General features: G+C 40.6%; 1 protein-coding gene across 1 annotated transcript in view; it reads right to left on the bottom strand.

Annotated features, from left to right (window-relative positions):
* LOC124794912 (DNA polymerase epsilon catalytic subunit 1) overlaps positions 1-25,021 on the bottom strand; it is a 306,938-nt gene that overhangs the window by 135,441 nt on the left and 146,476 nt on the right. Inside the window, exons 22-23 of the mRNA XM_047258614.1 lie at positions 16,638-16,855; positions 4,139-4,313 (exon numbers count right to left, since the gene is read on the bottom strand). Coding sequence (XP_047114570.1) covers positions 4,139-4,313; positions 16,638-16,855 — 393 coding nt within the window. The remainder of the gene's footprint in view (positions 1-4,138; positions 4,314-16,637; positions 16,856-25,021) is intronic.

The following is a 25,021-nucleotide window of genomic DNA, read 5'->3' on the forward strand; positions in this document are numbered from 1 at the left end:
CTTTCAGCGTTCAGTCTGGAGCATAGCCCCCTTATAAAATTCCTCCATGATCCCCTATTCAGTGCTAACATTGGTGCCTCCTCTGATGTTAAACCTATTACTTCAAAATCATTCTTAACCGAATCCAGGTACCTTCTCCTTGGTCTGCCCCGACTCCTACCCTCTACTGCTGAACCCATGAGTCTCTTGGGTAACCTTGCTTCTCCCATGCGTGTAACATGACCCCACCATCTAAGCCTGTTCCCCCTGACTGCTACATCTATAGAGTTCATTCCTAGTTTTTCTTTGTGGACACCCTCCTGCCATTGTTCCCATCTACTAGTACCTGCAATCATCCTAGCTATTTTCATATCCGTAACCTCAACCTTGTTGATAAGGTAACCTGAAACCACCCAGCTTTCGCTCCCATACAACAAAGTTGGTCGAAAGATTGAACGGTGCACAGATAACTTAGTCTTGGTACTGACTTCCTTCTTGCAGAAGAGAGTAGATCGTAGCTGAGCGCTCACTGCATTAGCTTTGCTACACCTCGCTTCCAGTTCTTTCACTATGTTGCCATCCTGTGAGAATATGCATCCTAAGTACTTGAAACCGTCCACCTGTTCTAACTTTGTTCCTCCTATTTGGCACTCAATCCGCTTATATTTCTTTCCCACTGACATTACTTTCGTTTTGGAGATGCTAATCTTCATACCATAGTCCTTACATTCCTGATCTAGCTCTGGAATATTACTTTACAAACTTTCAATCGAATCTACCATCACAACTAAGTCATCCGCATATGCAAGACTGCTTATTTTGTGTTCACATATCTTAATCTCACCCAGCCAGTCTATTGTTTTCAACATATGATCCATAAATAATATGAACAACAGTGGAGACAGGTTGCAGCCTTATCTTACCCCTGAAACTACTCTGAACCATGAACTCAATTTACCGTCAACTCTAACTGCTGCCTGACTATCCGTGTAAAGACCTTTAATTGCTTGCAAAAGTTTGCCTCCCATTCCATAATCTCGTAGAACAGACAATAACTTCCTCCTAGGAACCCGGTCATATGCCTTTTCTAGATCTATAAAGCATAGACACAATTCCCTGTTCCACTCATAACACTTCTCCATTATTTGCCGTAAGCTAAAGATCTGGTCCTGACAACCTCTAAGAGGCCTAAACCCACACTGATTTTCATCCAACTGGTCCTCAACTAATACTCGCACTTTCCTTTCAACAATACCTGAGAAGATTTTATCCACAACGCTGATTAAAGAGATACCTCTGTAGTTGTTACAATCTTTTCTGTTTCCATGTTTAAAGACTGGTGTGATTACTGCTTTTGTCCAGTCTGATGGAACCTGTCCCGACTCCCAGGCCATTTCAATTATTCTATGTAGCCATTTAAGACCTGACATTCCACTGTATTTGATGAGTTCCGACTTAATTTCATCCACCCCAGGTGCTTTATTGCACTGCAATCTATTGACAATTTTCTCCACTTCCTCAAATGTGATCCTATTTCCATCATCATTCCTATCCCATTCTACCTCGAAATCTGAAACATTACTGATCGTATTTTCACGTACATTGAGCAACTCTTCAAAATATTCCCTCCATCTGCCCAAGGCATCCATAGGATTCACCAGCAGTTTTCCTGACCTGTCCAAAATACTTGTCATTTCCTTCTTACCTCCCTTTCGGAGACTGCTAATTACACTCCAGAATGGTTTTCCAGCAGCTTGACCCATAGTCTCCAACCTGTTTCCAAAGTCTTCCCAAGATTTCTTCTTGGATGCTGCAATTATCTGTTTGGTTTTGTTTCTTCCTTCAACATAACTTTCTCTGTCTACCTGAGTTCTAGTATGTACCCATTTTTGATACACCTTCTTTTTCCTTTTACAGGCTGCCTTGATTGTGTCATTCCACCAAGCTGTTTGCTTCATCCTACTTTTACACACTACTGTTCCAAGACATTCTTTAGCCACTTCTAGTACTGTGTCCCTGTACCTTGTTCATTCCTTTTCCAATGACTGTAGTTGACTACATTCAACTAACTGGTACCTTTCTGAGATCGCTGTTATGTACTTGTGCCTGATTTCCTTATCCTGAAGTTTTCCACTCTTATCCTCCTACATATGGACCTGACCTCCTGCACTTTCGGCCTCACAATCCCAATTTCACAGCAGATTAAATAATGATCAGTGTCATCAAAGAATCCCCTGAATACACGTGTGTCCCTCACAGCCTTCCTGAATTCCTGATCTATTATTATATAGTCGATGACAGATCTGGTTCCCCTGCCTTCCCAAGTATACCGGTGAATGTTCTTATGTTTAAAAAAGGAGTTTGTGATTACCAAGCCCATACTGGCACAGAAATCCGAGAGTTGTTTCCCGTTCCTGTTGGCCTCCATATCCTCTCCAAATTTACTCATAACCTTTTCATACCCTTCTGTTCGATTTCCAATCCTGGCGTTAAAATCACCCATGAGCAGAACACTGTCCTTGTCCTTTACTCTAACAACTACATCACTGAGTGCCTCATAAAAACTATCCATCTTATCTTGATCTGTCCCTTCACAATGCGAATATACTGACACAATCCTAATTTTCTTGCTAGACACTGTCAAATCTATCCACATCAGTCGTTCGTTTACATACCTTATTGCAACTACGCTGGGTTCCATTTCTTTCCTGATGTAAAGCCCTACACCCCATTGTGCTATTCCTGCTTTGACTCCTGACAGGTAGACCTTGTATTCTCCCACTTCCTCTTCTTTCTCACCCCTTACCTGAATGTCACTAACAGCTAAGACGTCCAGCCCCATCTTACTTGCAGCCTCTGCCAGCTCTACCTTCTTCCCAGAGTAGCCCCCATTGATATTAATAGCTCCCCATCTCATTACCATTTGTTTGCCACGTTGTATCTTAGGAGTCCCTGGTTTGTCAGTTAGAGGTGGGACTCCGTCACCTCCAAAGGTCCGAGGCATTTTGCTCTGATTGTTGCCAGCATCATATTTAAAGTACCGGGGAAGCAGGTTGCTAGCCTTACTTGCCCCGAGTCCCATTGGGTTTTACCCCTAATGGTTGAGGGACTAACCGGTGGATTTGGTAGTCTTTGCCATATGAGCACAAAGGTGACCACGACTCAGAATATGTCCGAGATGCCCAGCCTTATTCCAAAGTGACTGGTATCCCGACTGTCGGGACCACTTACTTGGCCACTCGTATGTTGCCCGTGGTTCATGAACTAGGACATGACTACAGGAACCCACACAATGAACCATATAAGATGAACATCAACAAAATCAAAACAAGGATAATGGAACGTAGTCGAATTAAATAAGGCGATGGTGAGGAAATTCGATTGGGGGGAAACACCGCACTTGAAGTAGCAGATGAGTTTTGCTATTTCGGCAGCAAAGTAACTAATTATGGCCAAAGCAAAGAGGATATAAAATGTAGACTAGCAATGGAAAGAAAAGTGTTTGTGAATAAGAGATATCTGTTAAGATGAAAGGAAGTCTTCTCTTAAAGTATTTGTCTGGAGTGTAGCCCTATATGGAAGTGAAACAAGGATGATAAACAGCCTAGACAAGAAGAGAATAGACACTTTTGAAATGCGGTGGACAGAAGAATGCTGAAGATTAGATGGGTAGATTGCATAACTAATGAGGAGGAACTGAAGAGAATTGGGGAGAAAAGAAATTTGTTGAGCAACTTGATTAAAAGGAGGGATCAGCTGATAGGTCACGTTCTGAGACATCAAGGGATCATGAATTTAGTACTGGAGGGAAGCATTGGGGGTAAAATTTGTAGAGGGAGACCAAGAGATGAATATAGGAAGGAGATTTAGAAGTATGTAGGTTGCAGTAGTTATTTGGAGATGAAGAGGCTTCCACAGGATAGAGTAGTATGGAGAGCTGCATCAAACTAGTCTTTAGACTGAAGAAGAACACCACCACCACCACCACCACATCTGCTGCTAAAAATGATTAAGCCGGAGAGGCACTTTTCATATGCTGTTTTAGCAAACTATACCGTTCATAAACAATATCACTCAAAAATTCCTGTAAATTTACAACTTATAACTATATAGTAACATGAACATACTGACATAAAAAGAAGGGCAGAAGGGAACTCACTTTTCTGCGCGTGCAGTCTCATAAAGTCGACCCATGGCAGGCATGTTGTTGGTTCTTACAGTGTCCAAAACAAAAATTAAAGCCCGATTAACTGGTGTTAGGAAAAGTCCAAACATTGCTCGTGGACCCTGTGGTGCTCGAGTTTGGTACAGAAATATCCTTCTCATCGACCCACCTGTAACAAGTATAGCAGTCTTATGTATCAATATAAGGGCCTAGTAAACATAATGTAGTGCTTCAGCATATTATATAACAACAATGATCATTCCTGTACATAAAAGACATGCTTAGATCAACAATTGGAAGTATGTGCATCCCAAATGCTGATAACAGAAAAATCATTTGTAATTACAGCAATATATACCTACTCACTGGAAAATTTTCAAATATTTTTAGAAAAAGTCAACTATTATCATGCCACCTGTCAGCCAAAGCGAATGACAGTCTATGCCAACTATTAATATTTATTTTCTGATACATTGAGATAAAAGAAATGATTTGGAAATGCTGTGTAACACTTACACTAACACTCCAACCAGAACTATACATGAAAAAAGTAAACTAGTAGAAAACACATTTATATATGAAAAGTTAATGAAATAAATTTACATCTGGCCATGAAGCACAGCAAATCATACACCACAGAAAGTGGTGTCACAGGAAACAGTTAAAACTAATTAATAAACAATGAACAATTACAAAGCAATGTTAGAGGAAGTGGCGGAGGGATGTGTAAAATATGACAAATGTAAATTTTACATTTAATGAATTTAGAGGTGACTTCTATTAATCCTTAATGGCTGCACTAATAAAGAGATAAAAAGAACTGGCTTGCAGAAGAATCAAAATGTCATGAACAAGGAAACGGAAATTATATGAAATGGTTACAACAGAGAAGTAGTGGAGATTTCATATTAAATGTACATCTATACTCAGTAAACCACTGAAGTGCACGGCAGAGTGTGCTTACCATTGTACCAGTTATGAGAGCTGCTTCCTTCTCCCTTCATGCATGGAGAAGAATGACTGCTTAAATGCCTCGAGTGCAGGTTGTGAACAGTCTGATATTATCTTAGCAATCCTGATTGGAGTATTACATAAAGGGTGCTTAAATGCCTCGAGTGCAGGTTGTGAACAGTCTGATATTGACTTAGCAATCCTGATTGGAGTATTACATAAAGGGTTATAGTGCGTTCCTAGATTCTTCATATAAAGCTGCCTCTTGAAACTTTCTAATTAGGTTTTGATGGGATAGGCTGTGTCTATGTTAAGGTGCCTGGTATTTCTGTTGTCTCAGCACACCAGTGATTTCTCTCATTGGCCAAAGAAACCTGTGACCATTCACACTGCTCTTCTTCGTACACATTCAATGTCACCTGTTACTCCCACTTGGTACTGGCCTCATAAACTTGACAATATTCTAGGATATGCCGCGTGAGCGTTTTGTAGGCAATTTCCTGACTGTATTTTCCTACTATCCTACCAATGAACCAAAGACAGCATGTGATTGAGTAGATGTGATCACCCCACTTCATATACCACCAACCTGTTATATTCTGGTATTTGTCTGGATTGACTGGTTCCAGCTGGGACTCGTTGATGGTGTGGTCATAAGTTACTATAGTTTTTTGGTTTAAGTGCACAATTTTACATTTCTGAACATGTCAATTTTTGCACCACATTGTGAAATCTTATCAAAATCTTACTGAATATTTGTGCAGCTTTTTTAATTACAGATAAGAGCACCATCTCCAAAAAGTCTAAGATTACTATTAATATTTTCTCCAAGGTTATTAATATAAAACATGAATAGCAAGAATTCCAATACCTTTATCTGGGTCTCAACTGAAGTTACTTCTACACCTGTCAATGACCTTCTATAGAACATAATGCATCCTCCTTATCAAGAATTCCTTCAGCCAAAATACATATTTCACTTGATACCCCATACAACCATACCTTTGGTAATAAACATAGGTGTGATACTGACTCAAATACTGCTCAGAAGTCAAGAAATATTCTGTCCTCCTGTCTACCTTGATCCATCAGTGTTAGGATGTAGAGGAAAGTGTAAGTAGCGTTTTACAAGATTGATGTTTTTGGATCCACAAGGTCATTCCATTCAAGATAACGCATTATATTTGAGCTTATAATATGTTATAAGATTTTACAACAGACAGATGCCAAGGATGCTGAACAGCAGATGTGTATTTTTTTTCAGTGACAGGATGCAAATTTTTGTTCAAGGTATATACAGTATATTACAGTTCCAAGTGAGATTAACTTAGCCGCAAATTCGGTATAGAATTTTAGAGATTCCATTGGGCTCTGAAGCGTTGTTCAGTATTAGCAACAGCATACATATCACTCATCTCTGCAGTGGTGTGAGAATTAAACTGTGGCAATACTTTGCCGCCCTCAATTTCAGTTCCTGCGGCATCAGTGAGTGCCTGCCAGTGACAAACTTTTCATAACACAAGAATTTCGTGGAGCTTTGTAGGAGGTCTTTCAATAAGATAATTATCATTAAAGGCTTTACACATTGCCACTGTTACAGCCAATAATCTTTTATTCAGCATTGCCCTAATTATAGCCCAATGCTGTATTTTATGCCTATTGTGCAGTGGCCACTGCTTCTTTAGAAGTTTCTTTATAGAGACTATATAGTATGGAGGGTCCCTCCCATTAGAAACTATTCTATTAAGAACATATCAATTCAGCGGTTGGTCAACTACTCTGCTAAACAAATTGTTGTTAAAGGAAACAGACAAATAATGAGGAACAGGTGTCAGGTACCCACATATTTAATAACCATTTCCTGGAATTATCTCAGGAGGTAAGTGCATACAGTTCAAGGAATAACGCAATGGAATACACACAACAAACAATGCCAATGTGATGTACATACAGCCAAATTGCAATGCTCTGCCAAGGAAATTAAGAATGTAATTAGCTCCTCATAAACCAAAATCTCACAAAGTTGACAATATCTCAATTAGATTACTAAGCTGCTGTTCACACGTATCTAGTGTATGCAGTCACATACGATAATACCATGCTATCGCAAAGTTATTTCCATGTAGACTGAAATGTGGTTTGTCAGACATCTTTACAAGATGATGATGATGGTGATGATGATGATAATTAGGAGTTTAAATGTATTAAAAGTCCTGGTTATCAGCCCCTCATACCACTAGAATTCATGTAAAATGAGAAAAGGAGAATGGTCAGCTCCAGGATTCTTAACTTTGTTGTTGTGGTTAAAAATTTGTGGGACAGTAACTTAACCCCTTAATGCCTGAATAAATTTCTAGACAAAATATAAAAATCAAAAATAGTGGTGCTTTAGAGGAATCTGAAACACTCTGGAGACTGCAGCACTTGTCAGAAGCACTGGTAGCTTCATGAAGGATCAGCGACTACTGGTATTGTCATTCAGAAACAGTTAACCTTCCAGTTATTAGCACAGCATTTGTATGATGCAAATTCTCAACACTGAGCATTAAGAGGTTAAGTAAATGGTTAACAGTGACATAAGATCCAGGCAGCTAGAAACTGTAGCTAGTCATGGGGAACAAATGCTGATGTGAAAGCAGCTGCAGCTGGACGCTTCCCACAGCAGCTATCTGAGGCGGAAAGCACACCCTCTGTATCCGTGCCTACCAACATCACTAAAGCACACACCAAGAAAGGTAATCAGATGACTAACATGTGATGAGAAAATGAAGATTTGTATAGTTTAGACAGCTCATTAGTTTAAGCAGTAAATAAAATAAAACATGTACATAAAATTTTAAAATGCATGATGATGCATGTGGAGAAACCAGGTAGAGGCATGTCGTAGCGAGAGATGCGCCCTCTGTACCTATCTGACGAACACTGAGATATATTAACTGTTGTTATAATATTTGCTTTTCCTCATGAAACACACACCTCTTTAAGCTGCTATCCCATTGTCTGCAAGTACCTGTGATAGCAAGGTAAACAGGTTCATGGCTTGTCTCGGATTATCAATCAGGGAACACATTGTGAGAATATGGGCTATTCTTAGAGAACTACCACAACTGCAACTCCTAATATAAAAGGAACTCGTGGGTATGTCTGGTCTGGCCGATACACAGTTGGCACAGTATGAATCATCTTTCCCAGAGTTTGGATAGATGCCTTGGTGGCTCCCTTGATTGCTCTCAGCTTGTTGAGGGTTGTGGCAGCGTACCATTCCATATCCGAGGTTTTCAAAATCTGATGCCTCAGTTGCAAGCACAGATCTGTGCCCGGTTAATCCGAGTTCACGGTTTTTTGCTGTGGTTGCATTTTTAGTTAATTTGTGAGCGAGTTCATTTCCTGATACGAACAAGTGGCTTGGTGAAAGATGAATGATGTGGTTGTTCCAAAGCTGTGCAGACCAATTAATAGGTGTTGGGTGTTAGCAACCAAAACATTTCTGGGGTATCACCAATATTTTCCTTGTAAGTGGCTCAGGGAGTCACTACAAATCAAGAAGTCCTTTGTTGTGAGATTTTGGATATGTTGCAAAGCCCAGTATATGGCTCCACAGTGTATACAGTGCATGCACACAACAGAGAATATTTTTTGTGTTCACTTGTGTATGCAAAATCATAACAAACAATATCACTGACTTTCAATTCATCTGTGTAGATGCAGTCAGGATTGGGGTAGCTGTGCAGAACTGAACATTACTGATATCTGAGAATGCCGGGATCTGTATTTCCTTTAGGGACATGGAAGAGGTCCACAGGACTGGGTATACAATATGGGCAGGGGCAGAGGGGTGGGAAGGGTGAGTTGCACTGAGAGGGAACCCTATGTACATAGATAAGAGGGAGGAAGTGGAGGTCCTTACAGAAAGGGCCTCCAACAGAGACCCAATTGGTCTACCTGTTACGGGGACATTTGAAAAGTGTGATCTGTTGGTTTTGGAACAGACTCGACTAACACTATGAATGGGTGGAGATCTGATAGATAGCAAGCACATCTGAAAGGCAGTAACTGCATTGTCCTCCTCAGGAGAATGTCTATGGAGCTTGTACATTGCAAATCAAACACCACTGTGGTGGACAGAGTCTAACAAGTTTAGTATGGATGATGCTGCTGATATACAAGTAACAAATGCACAGTCCAAAAGCTTTGTAGAATCACAAAAGAATGGTGCAGTATGCTTTGCAGGAGGTGCTGCTGAGAGGTCTGAGGGTCTTAAGTATCCTCATTCAATTTGCCTTAGGTGGTGTACGTGTGGTAGGAAAGCCCTAAAAATTTTATTTTGTCAATGAATTCATGTAACTCGTTACATAAGTGTAATTGTGGTTGAGAATGCATAGTTCTTAGTCAACCCATGATGAATTTTCATAGAGAAAAATGATGTCCACTATTTAGGCCCCAATTTTGTATTTCCTATATGGTTCCCTGAAGTCGTCTCTCTGATGTGCGCAAAGATGTAGAATGGTAACACAAGCAATAGCCATCCGCAAATAGTAACAATGAGACCATGGGTCCCAGGGTGGTCATTACACCATCGACTGTAATGGTGTAGAGGATTACACTCAAAAGTGATCCCTAAGGGACTCCATTTTCCTGTACATATTGGTCGCAGAGGACTGAACTTGTCAGGACCTTTAACAGTCAGAGGGATAGGAAATTCTGCATAAAGATGGGTAAGCAATCCCTGAAAGCCCACCCATGCAGTGCAAGCAGGATGTGATAGTGCCAGGTGGTGCTGTATGTCTTCTGCAGATCAAAGAACACAGTGACTGGGCATTAGCAATGTGCAAGAGCTGCTTTGAAATTGATAGAAATGTCCTCTGTCTTCTGGATACCAACAGTTGTCAATTCACTGTTCTTTCATATAATTTACACAGAGTATTTGTGAAAAGTGTTTCTGAAGAAAAGATTTGTTAACATCAAGTATAGATTTAAATGTCAGGAAGTCTCTTCTGAACGTATTTGTATGGGGTGTAGCCATGTTTGGAAGTGAAACATGGACGATAAACAGTTTAGACAAGAAGAGAATAGAAGCTTTTGAATGTGGTGCTAGAGAAGAATGCTGAGGACTGAATGGGTAGCTCAGGTAACTTACGAGGAGGTAATGAATAGAACTGGGGAGCAACCTGACCAGATGAAGGGATCAATTGGTAGAACACATTCTGAGACATCAAGGGATCACCAATTTAGTATTAGAAGGAAGTATTGGGCAAGGGGGGGGATCGTACAGGAAGACAAAGAGATGAATACAGTAAGCAGATTCAGAAGTATGTAGAGCGTAGTGGTTACTCGGAGATGAAGAGACTTGCGCTGGATAGATTAGCACTGAGAGCTGCATCAAACCAGTCTTCAGACTGAAGACAACGACGACATCATCATCTCATCAAATATGATCAATGGCTGAGGGAGATGCCAGGAACTACTGTGGGCAGATGGTGGCTGCAAATGCTTAGTCCACACCTCTCAGGATGGGGTGTGGGCCTTCAAAGACTATACCTACTGTTCCTAACACTCCTGTTTTCTTTTAAAAACAGTTCCTTCACTAAAAAATGCTGTTAAATGTTCCATAGAAGTATAGCATTTGTCTTGTTGAAGCATCCATCTATGTGTGCTGATAACTGAGGCCACTTCTTCGAACCACTATGGCACAGGTTTCAGGTGGGAGGGCCTGAAGAATAGGGCTTCATTGCTTTAGCAGCATTTATAATTGCATCAACAGAATAATTCCTTCGATATCCTTCTCTTGACTGGCCTCAAAAGTTGTTTTGGAGGTGAAAGGTTGCCAATTGGCTTTCCAAGGTGGCCAAAGTTTTTGTATCCCATTGGTCGGTGGTTTGAGAAAAAGACAGTGATAGGAAAGTCGTCATGGGTGTAGAGATGGGTAGTTTGCGAACGAACGGGTGCAAAGGAACGGTTCACCAAGATGAACGAAAGGACCGAGGAATGAATTCCAAGGAACGATCGGTTCATAGTTCACTTCGGTCGCGGCGGTCTACTTATAGTTCCCGGGAACGAGGAACGATCGGTTCATACTTCACTAGTTCACTTCGGTCGCGGCAGTCACTTAGGCAGTTCTCGTTCCAGCCTCGGTCTCCCTCTCCTGCACTCGTCGTTCTGCGCATGACCACCTGTCTCAGTTCCACTGCCGACTGCTCCTAGTTAGTTCAGTATCCAGTTGTTCGTTTCGTTTACAGCGCTCGCCCATTTTACATGTGTTCCAAACTGTTCTTGCACTTGGTTCTGGCTATTCAGTGTCCATGACCGGTAATCAAAAATTATTTTATAGTTACGTAAAAATTATGTTGTATCTAATAGGTACGTCTTTTCAGGTAACAAAAGGGCATATCAGCTCACTTCATTATATCGATGAACAGCAGAAGACATACTTATAACAAGGCAAGTTTTTTTTTTTTTGTTATTCATATATTTTTTGGTTTCATCGACTAGATTTAGCAACTAGCTTTCAATAATTTGCTTAATTTTTAGTGTAAGAAAATTCACATAAAACGATTTTCATGTATCTTTCATATACAAAGCATTACATTTAGGAAGGCTCTAATTATTTTTAAGTTTGGTTGTTTGCAATTTGCATAACCTGCTAGTTTGGTTTCTTGGGGGGAGGGGGGTGTCATTTTGCCTCAGTAGGAAAAGCGGTGCCTCTCCATTTATTTGAAAAGACATAGATTACCATAAAATCGTATTTACTTATTATCTCAAAAACATCTGTTCAGAAAGAGCTTTCAAACCAAAAAACTTTATTACTGCAAACTTAATTATTAATATTATTGCTGCATTAACTTTAATAGTGCAACATAAAAACCTAATTTTTACTAAGCGTGTGACACAAGTATGATGAGAAAACCACATGTTATTTTATGCTTCCATAAAGTCTCTACTTCGCCTACGAACTCAGAGGAAACGTGACGTATATATAGGGTGTAAACGATTATTGTTTACAACGTGGCATAGCTATGTAGTGGAAGTTGAAACGAAGAATTTTATACAAGACCCTTGTGGTCTATTAAGTTGGGAAACAGCCACCAACAGGTTTACAAGACTACATGAGCTATAGCCCATGCGCGTCGCGTGAGATTTTCGTGTTCTTTTCTCCAGCTCTCTACACATTGTCATCGATTGTTTCGCAATTGTTGCTTGCATTAGCTTGTTATTTCTTCACAGCCTAATTATTACATGTTAGTCTATTTGTTGTATCTATTCGTAATGGGCAACACATCGTCCGTAATTGGTGAGCAGTCTGTACTCGGGGCTGGTTTTCCGTGCACCACCCTATGTTATTCCCCTGCGATCAGCCACACAATGCTACAGTTGGCTAAACGAGAGGTTCTGCAGGATCACAGAAATTACTTCTAAAAGTGTGTAAGAATTCTGTAATGGATAAAAACTCTATACTGCAGGAGGGAGGCAAGTGACCCCTCTTGGTGCCCTCCATCCTTCAGTCACCTACACTACTAGTTTTCAGTTTTTCATAAGAACCATATACCAAGCACAAATGAATGGTGAACGAGTAAAAATGAACGGTTCCCAAAAAAGAATGATCAGCAGTGAACTAGTTCCCAAGGATGAACGACTTTGCCCATCTCTACATGGGTGTTCTACTGGATCAAGGGTGAGATGCTTGGGTTACAGACTGTGAAGTCTATGGCTGAGTATGTTCCATAGTTCACACTGAAATGTGTTGCATCTCCACTGTTAAGCAGGTATACTTCTCATGCTAAAATTACCTGCTGTTGCTTGGCTATTGCTAGATGTGTTTTAACTGCCCTATAGAGGATTGTGCATCAGTAGAAGGGGGAATGGAGGTAACTGTTCCATTAGCTCTACCAGCCTGTGATGTGGTATGTGTCTTTCTGTCAGTAGATAGTGCCCTACCTGATAGGAGTAAATAGACTGACACAGCTTGTAAGGCAGCATTTAGAGGCACCTGCTAAGTGAAAATGTCAGAACATATGAACATGATGCTTCCACCAGATTGGTATTAATGAGATTTTGACAACACAATTTGCAATTTTTAACATTAGGGAGTTGGGTTTCTGAGAGCCATGTCTCCTGAATTGCCACATCAACTGAAGAGTAAGTAGCCATAAGTTGATGGAATCTGACCACACAATGATGACAGCCATTACAATTCCATTGGAGGATATAAGATTGGGATCTGAAAAAAGCAGCAATGGGAAACAAATTAATTTGCTGTTGATTTATGCTTCACACGAATGTGTGCGTCTACATCGGCATTAAGAGGCTTGACCTCGGGGTTGGGGGAGGGGATGGATGGGAGGAAGGTGGGTCGAATCGACGGGAACAGCAAAACTTAGTTTCACTTTTGAGTTTTATTTTTTGTTCCGGACAGGTTTTGGTTTCTATTAGAATTATACTACACTTCCCCTGAAGGGGGAGCACCTTGGCAGGTGTACTTTTCCCTGGTGATTACTAGGGAGAACAAGGTGTCTACACCTGTGCTGGTGGGGTGGTTACCACTGGTGCTGCGACTTTTGTGGTTGAGAAAGTTGACGTCCTCTCTCTCAACTGAAAAACATTTTTTGAAATATGCCTAGGGATTTGAGTAGGTGTTTGAGACCACCCCACCATCATGCTAAGTGTGGTTTAGTCACAATGTTTGCAAATTATGATGTTATGTCAAATGAGTGTTGTTCAAACTTATATTAGTACTTCGATTTGACACGCAGTCCAGGGTTTTATATTCTGAATTTTATTTTCTCTCTTGAAAACTGGGTATGTCAGTGAATAAGGAGGTTGGCATCTAGGGTGGTTTAGACATCTAGGGGTTGTCTTGTCAGGTATGCTCTCATGAGTTGTCCTTACACATGATCCACAGGTAGGTTCATTAGTACAGTGAGAGGACATGTGCTAAAGTATCTCATTGGTGAGGAAAGAAGAGTTTTGCACGATACCTATACACCAAGACCTAAACTTTCTCAGGTAAAGCTTTTCCATCAAAGATTAGGATAAAAGCTCCAGTGTTTATCCTATTATCCTTAGGTCCACTCTGAATGTGACAAACGAAATATGCTCTGCACTGTTCTTTCTTTGCGTGTTTTTCTTCGCTCTTTATAGCATTAGATGCCAATGGAAGATGGGAGCCTGAATCATGTCAATTCAGCTATGAGGGGAGACAGTAACTGGTATATCCCTAAGCTTGTCAAAAGCCGGAAGTGCTTGTGATTAGTTAACATTTATAGTTTTGATCAACAGCATTCCACTTCTATTTTCTCTATTGCAGCAACTTCTCCAACCTTATCAGCAACTTCTCCAACCTTATCCTCAATGTCATCAACTAAAAACAAAGGTTCTTGTTGTTGTAAAAGATTCACAATCGATTCTGGGGCACATCAAGAACTGGGCGAACTGTCTACCTCCATTTCTTCTTGCCTGACTCTCATCCTGTGGTGTGGCCAAAGATGGAAATGCTATGATGATGTACGTCTCTGCACTAAAATCTTGTTTCCTACCTGGTGAGATGACTGCACTGGCATGGCCACGAGTACAGGTACGTTTGCTGCGTTTCCTTGCAAATTGCCAGCACTGATGCCACGTGTCCTGATTGGAGACTCTCCCCATGCATGTTATACTGCTGTGGAAAAGGTTACCTTGCATAGTAGCAACTGTCTGGAATCCTGGTGCCCCAGGCTTTTACAACTTGACGGGCATGGAGAGTTCACTGCTCAGGCACCAGCATTGCAATCCCTGTGTTGTAAAGGGGCTACAGCTGCTGGGAGCGTGATTATTCCACACAACGAACTGGCTACTTTGCTGGATTTTGGATGCAAACATAAATCCACTCCAACAGCAGGTGCGTGGGGTCACAGCATACGGTAGATAGATTATGCACCATGTAAGGCTTCCTTCCCCATCGGTCTGCAATTATGCGGAATATAGAACAGAGGAGGTCAAACCCCAAATAGGAAAAAGGTTGAAGAAGAGGTCGTGATGTGGGCTAACACTGTTGGTTGTCCTGATAATAGTCAAGTTGTCAACGTGAAAGCTTGGCAAGGTATAGGACTACTTTTAATTGCCTCTTATGGATGGCAAGACTTACTACGAGTTAATTCTAGTCTCCGAAGCAGCTGGAGAGATCTTTACAAGAGAAGCAGTAAGGTGGATAGTAATTATCAACTAGTGTCACTGCTTACCTTCTCCCCAAAGGTACTGGAACATGTCATTTGCACAAGAACCGTAACACACTTATCACCAAAAATAAGATATTTAGTCTCTGTTAGGGTATCAGAACATGTGTTTTTTTCAAGTACACAAAACATAAGTGACAAAATACCATCACTGCGATTTTTAAAGCATTTTATTGGACAGTTCACATTATTCTCCCAGAGAATCTCATAGATTAAAGGTATCAGAGATACTGCTAGTAACTGGTTTTCATCGTATCAAACTAAAAGGATGCACTGTAGAATCAGGAAATCTATGGACCATATATGACAAAACAGCATCTTCAGGATTGAGAATAGTCCTGCACGTGAACCACAGGGATTGATAGTTAATTCGCTCTTGCTCTTATAATATACATCAATGATCTGCCATCATATACCAAAGAATTGGAAACAGTTCTTTTTGCATATGATGCAGTTATTACAATCAAACACAATGGAGAAATTTTAACACTTATAAATGTAAATAAAATTTCAGGATCCCTCTATCCTGGGGTCCAAGTGACTTGCCATTCCTTTTTAACCTCCCTCAACCTATCCTCCTCTTCTCTCTAAGAAAGGAGCTAATAGTTCCAAAAGCAATGGATATGTGTGTTCAATGACAATACTAACATTTCATCTCGTAAAGGTAAGTACTGATCAGCAATTGGCAGGTGCTAGCAGCCCCCAACAATCAGTCCTTCCTTCTCATCCCGTCCAGTAAGTCTCCCATGACCCGGGGTTTTGGACAACTTTCCGTAACTTTTCCCATTAACTAAGCCTCATCAGTTTTTTTCCGTCATCTTTCTTCTAATAGAAGAAGGTGCCATTGGCTCTGAAAGATTGCACGTTTCCATAACTTTTGTATGTGTTTTCTACTGTCACCACTTGTTGATTATATTTTTTTTTATCCATCCAATTATATTTTCAACAATTGATCACTTTTGTTGATATGTTCTCTTACCTTGCTATTATGGGTACGAGGAATATTGGACGGTAACTTTCAGTTCTTTTTTAATCCTCTTTCTTATAAATTGGGATAATGATCTCAGGAAACTTTCCAGTCTTAAGTGTATTATTTACCAGGAGAGGATTTTTTTTATCTATCTTAAAAATCATGGTAAGATGAGTGCTGAATAATTGTCTTCATGGTGGCAATGATACGCAGGATAACAATAATAATATTATTGAGTGTCTTCAGTAAAATGGATCATAACTTTAAGACAAATTGCACAAATAACATATTCAATGTAAATAAAATTTCAATTTTGCTTTTTAAAAAATGCAGAATTAGAATATTTAATACTTTGTGAATGACTTACTTGAGCCTTCCAAATAAGGTTGATGTGCAAGAGTTCGAAACTGCAGCTGTGTCAAAGAAAAAGTATCTGAAGCATCTCCCTGCACAGCAAGACGGCGTGCTTCATTTCGTTCTACAGAGCACACACATCCTAGGCGTACAAGTGCCCGAAACTCAAGTGGAACTTGTGTTTCATAAATGCCCTCAATGTCAGGGGTTGACAAGTCAGCAAGCAGTTCCCTGTGTTTCATAAGTGGATTATTTCATTACAAAGAGCTAATCAAAATATGACTATTAAATGATTTAAAAATTGGTAATGTAGCAAAATGATTCAATTATTAGACACGGTAAGCTGCAACACAATTCCTGCATAACAGTAGGCGTCGAAGTTCCTCTTTTTTTTTTTTCCTTCTTCTTTTTTTAGCAGATACCAAATAAAATGGATACTTATTTAACTCTTATTATCTATAACTGAGGAATACAAGGAGCATATACAACCGTAACTCATATTATAAAGCACAGCTGAATATCCGGTTTTCAGAGATTTGGAGAAACTCTTGTCATCATGAGGAAGGCAGGGTTGGTGGAAGGAAATGGAAGATTAGGATTTAACATCTCATCAAGAATAAGGCCATTAGAGGCAAAATTCAAAACTTGGATGAATTAAGAGTGGCGAAGGAAACCAATCTTCTCCTTTTCAAAGAAACCATTATCAGTTTGGGTAAACCTAGGTAATCTTCAATCTAGATAACTGGTCAGGGATTTCGATCTGTTCCTCCCGCGTGTGGGTCCAACACAATGGGAAGTAAATGATGTATGTATTTAATGGAAAAAAAATTACCTGGAGAAATGTCAGATGTAAGGAAGAGGTTAGAGGTACATCGTAAATGTTTATGTTGGCATTTCACAGATAAAACAGCGATATTCACAATATCATTAAATCTTTTGCTGCATCTTCAATTAGTTTTCTAATTGAAATACATTTTCATGTAGCACGGGATAAAGCCAATCGTATTCTAACATTTCCATGTGGGGGAAAAGAGGGGATGGGGTTGGGGTGGGTACAATGACAACAGTACCATGAACCTGGGGCTAGAGTTACCATATTTTGTGAAATAAAAAGAAGAAATGGCTAGTTATTTGTTAACAACAATATTTTCAAAGCTAAAATACACATACATTAGAACACACAAAGTTATACAGGGCTGCCACAAGTTTCCCCAAGTGAAATTCCCTGATATTTCTCTGATTTCCAGACAAGTTTCAGCACTTTTCCCTGACAAATTTTGAGATCTCAAGGGTAAGTTAAGATGTCAGCTGATAATCTGTCTTTGCATCTATTGCACAAGAAACAATAGTTCAAACAGGGAGAAAAAAAAAAAAAAAAAAAAAAAAAAAAAAAAAAAAAAAACCTGGCAAGCAGAAGGTGTTTCCTGATGTGAGCAAACATCTTAAGTACTAACATCAACATCTTTTGTAATGAACTGTTTTTAGATGGAGAAAGCAATCCAAATTGTATATGTGTTTCATTAAGACCACTTAATGTATTTTATTTCAACAAAACTAAACAAAAATATGTGTTTCCTTGGAGTCACAAGACAGATTTAAAATACCTTTACTGATTTAAGAAATAACCTCAGAAAAAAGTAGTCCTCTTGAAAGACGTGTATAAGGTGGGAAAGAATTGTGTAAACTAACACGGTAGGTGACTACCAATAAAATGTCGGTTCTACTATGCTCGTTATTGCTGGTTATTACCCACTGTGTTATATCTATTAAACTACTTTTGAAGTGCCAAAATGTACTAGAACAAATAAAATGTCTATAAAATGCCACAATGTAATTGCGTTGAGACTGTTGCAATCCCTGAAATCCATCGCCCATGGCTTCTGGCTTGCTGAGGAGTACCACAGTCCCAGGTTCATGGATAAATCATGAAAATTCACTGCATTCCGCCACACAAAAACAGGCCTGGCCTGCGGGCAGATCAGTGAGACTAGATCCGACAGGCAGAGCCTGCACATTAGTGGGAGAAGAAAGGCTTCAGATTAGCAGTCTCAGTCCATTACAGATACCTGCAAAAACGGCCCGCAGTTTTGGCCCGTTGCGGAAATCCACTCATGTTGCCAGCTATTCGTGAGCCACAGACAGCATGTTGATGAAATGAGACAATGGTGATCAATCCATGCAATCGATAACTTGTTCAAATACTCTGGGAATCAATAATAATGAGGATGGTAGCAATGCACTGTAAAGATGTTTGCTGAGCTGCATGACAGGCATGTAGAAAAGACACTCACACTCTCACAACTAAATTTTCAGCCACAGAAAACAAGAGCACACACACATACACACAATCACTCAGACGCAACTCGTGTGCATATGACCACCGTCTCCGGCTGCTGCATCTACAGTCTCTGAGAATAAGATCTAAAGAAACCACTCCTCACAGTGTAGTGGGACGCGAAATTGAAGTGTCACCCATCCACCAGTGTCAGCCCAGTTTGCAGGTGAATATAAATTTAATTTAGTGGTTTGTTTATGTATTTTTTGTAATCTTTGTAATTGTTGTGAATTGTCTAAAGTTTTGTATTTAATTTTTTTATGTTTCATGTACGGAGAGGGCGGTGCAACGAACAGAGACAGCATCTTCACTGCCGGGACCATAGAGAAAATTGCTGGCCACTATACGTCGCGGGTTGACAGCCAAAGAGCAACGGAAGATCCTGAAACCGAGTTGTTGCGTCGTGCTTCTAAAAACTGGAAAAATAATAATTTGTAACGTTTCTACAACAATGATGTCATAGAAAGTTTAATCATGTTGTAAATGTTCAGTCCTATCTTGTCAAGGCTCAGGTTCACGTCTATATGTAGGAAGATAATAAACTAGTGGATACTGCTAAAGTTCAAATACGTGTTCCGAGAATTTATTTATGAAGAATTATGTGAATGAATTGATTATTAATTTTGACAACGTTCATCGCGAGTTTGAATCTGGAAAGTTTATTCAATGTGGTTCTAATATTTGTTGAATCAGATAACTTGCATTAATATAATTTCTGAGAAGAAACAAAACGACATCTAAATTGAAAAGGTTTGCACAAACAAATTGGACTGAGTGACGAAATTCTGTGCATACGACTCAAATGATGATGTTTTACAGTTTCGTTCAAGAACCATTCAGAGACAATTTAAAAAGGATTTAAATAATTTTGAAGTGTGTTGTAACTGACGTAGGTGACAAAGTCTGCACATGGTCATATGTCAAAAGAAAATCATTTATACAAAACTTGTGTCGTTACACTAAAACAGCTCCCTGCCTCTCATTGGCAGCTCCTGCGCTAGTGGCAAGAAGTGGTGGCAGCACTGGGTGCAAACTGAGGGGAGTGACAGGAAGGGGACAAGCAGTAGTAATGATGGAGTAGGGAAACGGCGAACGTACTCAGCTGCACATCTCAGTAAACAAATCATTTCATCTACTGAGACAGAAATGAGATTCTTCCAGTTTTTTCTTTTTTCAAATATCCCTGACTTCCCTGAAGTGTTTGAAATTTCCTGAAATTCCCCGATTTACAAAACCTGTGGCAACCCTGTTATATAGCCCTTCTATATAATTAATAGAGTGCTCAAAATATTAATAATGCTCTAAAGAACACAAAAGTAAAAATTTATCATTTTCAGAGGCTAATCAATCAGATTCACATGGATTCTAATTGTATTTCTCTGAACATCCAGCACTTTTTAATAACTGAATATCACTCTTTACAAATTTAAACATTTCTGAACAGAGCATGCTTTCGTAGTTCAGTGTCACCTGGAGTTCAGCCTTGAATAAATTTGTTTTTTGTGTAACACCACTTATTCTCCACGAATAAAATGATTGACTCCACAAAGGCATCGGAACCAGGGATACTGAACAAAAATCCTATCGCTTTGGAAACATTCGACACACTTTGCTCAGGTACTGAAGAAAATAATTTAAGCCAGTCTGTAATATAAACATCATCTTTGTCCACACTGCTGCTAAGATAAAATCACTGACTGCTGAACTCCCAACACAGGCCATCTGAGCAAATATCTTTACTGATGTGAAACAGTTCTGCAGCCTTTTCAAAGTCTTTAACTGTATCCCTTCCTACAGAGAAAATGCTGCAAGGGATGCATAGGGGCTGTCATCTGTCATATCATACCTTTTCGCCTTTTGCAAATACTGAAGCATACCGCTATAAAAACAATCAAGGTCGTCAGTTACGTTTTCTATAACAGAATTGACAATCTATTTAGGAGTTGTTCTGCTTTGATACCAAAAAAGTTGTCTTTCCTTCTCGGCTGAATTTTAAAATTCAGTAGTCGAATTTGTTTACTTGTCTCTAGTACACTTAAGTCAGACTTTCTAGTGTTTTAGCTACCATTTACAGCTAACTCATAACTGAAGAAACTATAACAAAGGCGATTTTCAAGAGTTTAAGTTTTAAGATTATATTCATTCCATAAAATATAACTTGTAATAGACTCAAATACAAAAATGGAGAATTATTCATGTCTGTTAAAAAATTAATGGAGGAAAAGACACTGGGAGAGAAAACAGTTCAATTCATTAAAAAGTCAGAATCTGGCAACTCTACCTAGAACTGTAACAAAAATCTCATAGCATTCTCACATGGAAAAAGCAACAAGAATTTAAGAATGGCACAACACATTGAGAAGATGACTAAAACCTGCTATCATGATAATCTTGTGCTTAAATTTTACAGAAAGTACACCATAATGTATTGAAATGCTAATGAGGAAAACTTATAAAATGCTAAGATGCAGTACTGTCTGGTCAGAACATATTAGGAGATCAAATGAAGTACCAACTCTTATTTAAAGCAACCAAAACCTATATCAACAACATTGTGTTTGTGTGATACACTAATACTTCTTTACATCTCTGTGGTGTGAATTCAATCACAGTACTGAAGTAGTCCTAACTGACATTTTGCCACACTTTACAAAGAACAAATTTGACCACTGTAATACAGTAATCATTGGAGGTACTGACCTAGTTGCAATATTGTAAGAAAATGAAACACCTACCACCATCCTTATGGTCTTATTTATTGTGTAGCTATCAGTTTCGGCACTTAAATGTGCCGTCTTCGGGCCACAGTTGACACTGAATGCGTGCCCTATATACATTGTATCAGTGGCCAACGTAACTGGGTTACGCAGACTATCTGTGACTGTGGTGTCAGCACTCCAACCATCCACTGCCAATTCAAACTGGTTGGCGACCTGACACCGTACTTACAGTTAGTCTGTGTAAAGCAGGTATGCTGTAGGTGTTTCAGTTTCTTACAATAGTGAACAGCCATTGTTCCCCAAGACCTCCAATCAAAAGGACAGATACACATAAGCTAGTTGCAATATATCTGCCGTCGCACATATGTTAGCCAATAATGGTTCTTATTTGTACCAATATTTTGCCCGGACTGTATTGGGAAGTTTAATGCCAAAGTTTAGTACTGTTTCATGTTAGACGATCTCCTAATATATAGTACAATTCAACACAAAGCATGACTAATGAGAGAACATAATGGGTTTCATTTTAGGTATCCCCTTCACAATGTAGCACTATCTACCTAAAAATTGTAAAAAAAAAAAAAAAAAAAAGGGGGGGGGGGGGGGGCGGTCATGGGGTCACAGATCAAGAAGACTGTAAAATAAGTCCCAACCACAACCAATCTGCTCCTGCTCTAAGACTAAAGGAGAACCTTATATCTGAAAATAAAAACCACTTTCACGGAGGAAACCGAAGACCAGTTCAACCATCCATGGTTCGTTTGTTAATAATCAATTTAAGGAATCGAGATGACTATACTTATCACGAAGGGCCAAAAGATGGGGACATTCCACCCATATGTGAGACATCATCAGTCTGGCTCCACAACTACATTGTGGGGGTGGGTTGTTACACAGAAGGAAACAATGGGTGAGCCGGGTATGATCAGTGTGTAAACGGCAAAAAACAGTGGACTCCTTCCAAGAGGAGCAGAAGGAAGAGCAACAAACTGCAGTAGACTCCTTGATCATGCGGAGTTTATTACTATGAGCAGTAGTGCTCCAGACGGGCATTCCACTCTTGGGCAGAGAGAGATTTGGCGTAGATCTGCATATCGGCAGCTGGAATCATGAAAGGAAATGGGGGTAAATATCTGCTTCTCTAGCCAAACGATCAGCCAGTTCATTCCCTGGGATGCCCACATGACTTGGGAGGAAGACGACTGAACAGCGGCATGCTCAAGGGCAGAGAGCAGGTCATGGACAGCAGAGACCAAAGGGTGATGACAGTAGCATCGGTTGATAGCCTGCAGGCTGCTCACAGGGTCTGAACAAATTAAAACACTGTGGAGGAAGGCCTGAGAAACAAAAAGGAGGGGCCTGTGAATGGCTAGAAGCTCTGCTGTGGACCCACCACATGATCCCGGCAATAAATGGTGTTCAAAACCAGTAGGAAACGTGAAAGCGTATCCCACCTAATCGATTGTCTTACATCCATCAGTGTAAAAGATGGTGTCATCCTGGAACTCTGCAAGGATGGCACATACGAGACACCGGTGAACCATAGGAGCGACAGACCTTAGGACCCTTGGAATAGATCTGTCCTAATCCGTGGTCTAGGCACCATCTATAAGGGAGGAAAGACACAGGGTGCCGTCCAGTGAATGGAGATGAAGATCCCGACAGAGGGAAGTGAGAAGTATGCCAACCAGCAATCCCACCCATGGGCGGGTGTTAGGAGGGAGACACCTCTCATTGGCGAAGAGCAGGATGACAGGATGGTCAGGGAATTGGCGAATGGCGATTGCATAAGAAACAAGGAGTTTGCTCCATCGAATGAGCTTCTGTGAGGAGACTATCAACAGAACTAGGGCGAAAGGCACCAATAGCCAGACGCACCCCACAATGATGGACAGGGTCAAGGAGTTTCAAAGTGGAAGCAGCTGATGAGCCATAAACCCGACTACCATAATCTAGTCTGGACAAGGCCAGAGCATGGTAAAGATGGAGAAGAGTGGAATGGTCTGCACCGCAACATGTGTGTGCCCCAGTGGAGAGCATTAAGCTTCCGCATACATGTAGCCTTTAGGTGGCGAACGTGGGGCAGCCGTGTCAGCTTGTTTCCAAACATAAGACCCAAGAAATGGGACTGTGCTACAAAATCGAGGAGCTAGTTGCCTAAATAAAGTTCTGGATTGGGGTCAACGACAAAATTGCATAACCCAAGTCTTGGAGGGAGAAAACTGGAAGCCACGGGCAGAAGCCCACACAGAGGCCCATCAGATGGCACCTCGGAGCTGGCACTCAGCAGACGCTACCGAATGGGAGCTGCACCAGATGTAAAAATCGACACACAACGCTGGGGGAATCAGAGGCCCAACAAAGGTCACAAGCCCATTGATGGCATTGAGGAAGAGTGTGACTTAGTACAGAACCCTGTGGGATACCATGCTCCTGAATTTGAGGGGTGCTGAGTGAAGTGCCAACTTGAACCCGGAAAAGCTGGTGAGATAAAAACTTGCGGAAAAAAACCAAAAGGGGAACACAGATGCCCCAGTCATGAAGGGTATGGTTAACTGTCACTGGCGGCTCAGAAGACTACGAAGCTTGGACCAAACCTGCGATGAAGAGGCATACGTCCCCAGGGAGGAAACATAGCGCTCCCAGCATTCCTTTTTACTCCACCTATTAACGCAATGAGCCTTTGCGTGGAGACGCTCAAAAGCGAGGAGGTTGGTCTGTAAAGAGTGTCGCTTAAATCACTGCAGCAGTCCTGGACAGCGACTGCAATATCCTTGTTCCACCACGGCACCGACTGATAAGGAGGGGGATCTGTGGATAGGGGGACATCAGGCCCAGCAACATGAAGAATAGTGGCACAAATGCCTTGCATGACTACATCAATAGAATTTGAAAGGGAGGAGTCAAAGTGCACAGCAGACGTATATAAAGGCAATTGGCCTGGCGGAATGCCCAATGTGGGGACCTGTCTGCCTGGCAGCAGCAGGGAAGTAATAGAATCACCAGAAAGTGGTCACTGTCACAAAGGCCATCATGGGATGACCAATGTAGGAAAGCCACAAGGGCAGGGGAGGAGATTGTGAGATCGATAGCACAGAAGGTGCCATGGGTGGCACTGAAACGGGTAGGGGAACCATCATTGAGGAGACACAAATCAAGGTCTGTGATAAGTTGGTCAATTAGGATACCCTACCCATTGAAGTGACACTCCCCCACAGTGGATGGTGGGCATTGAAGTCCCCAAGGAGGAGAAATGGGGGTGGGAGTTGCTGGATTAAGGTAGTCAGTACAACGTAAGGAACTGGTCTACCTGGAGGGAGGTAGACATTGCAAATGGCTATT

Source organism: Schistocerca piceifrons, chromosome 4 (assembly GCF_021461385.2).
Source record: "Schistocerca piceifrons isolate TAMUIC-IGC-003096 chromosome 4, iqSchPice1.1, whole genome shotgun sequence".
In the NCBI taxonomy this organism is placed as follows: domain Eukaryota; kingdom Metazoa; phylum Arthropoda; class Insecta; order Orthoptera; family Acrididae; genus Schistocerca; species Schistocerca piceifrons.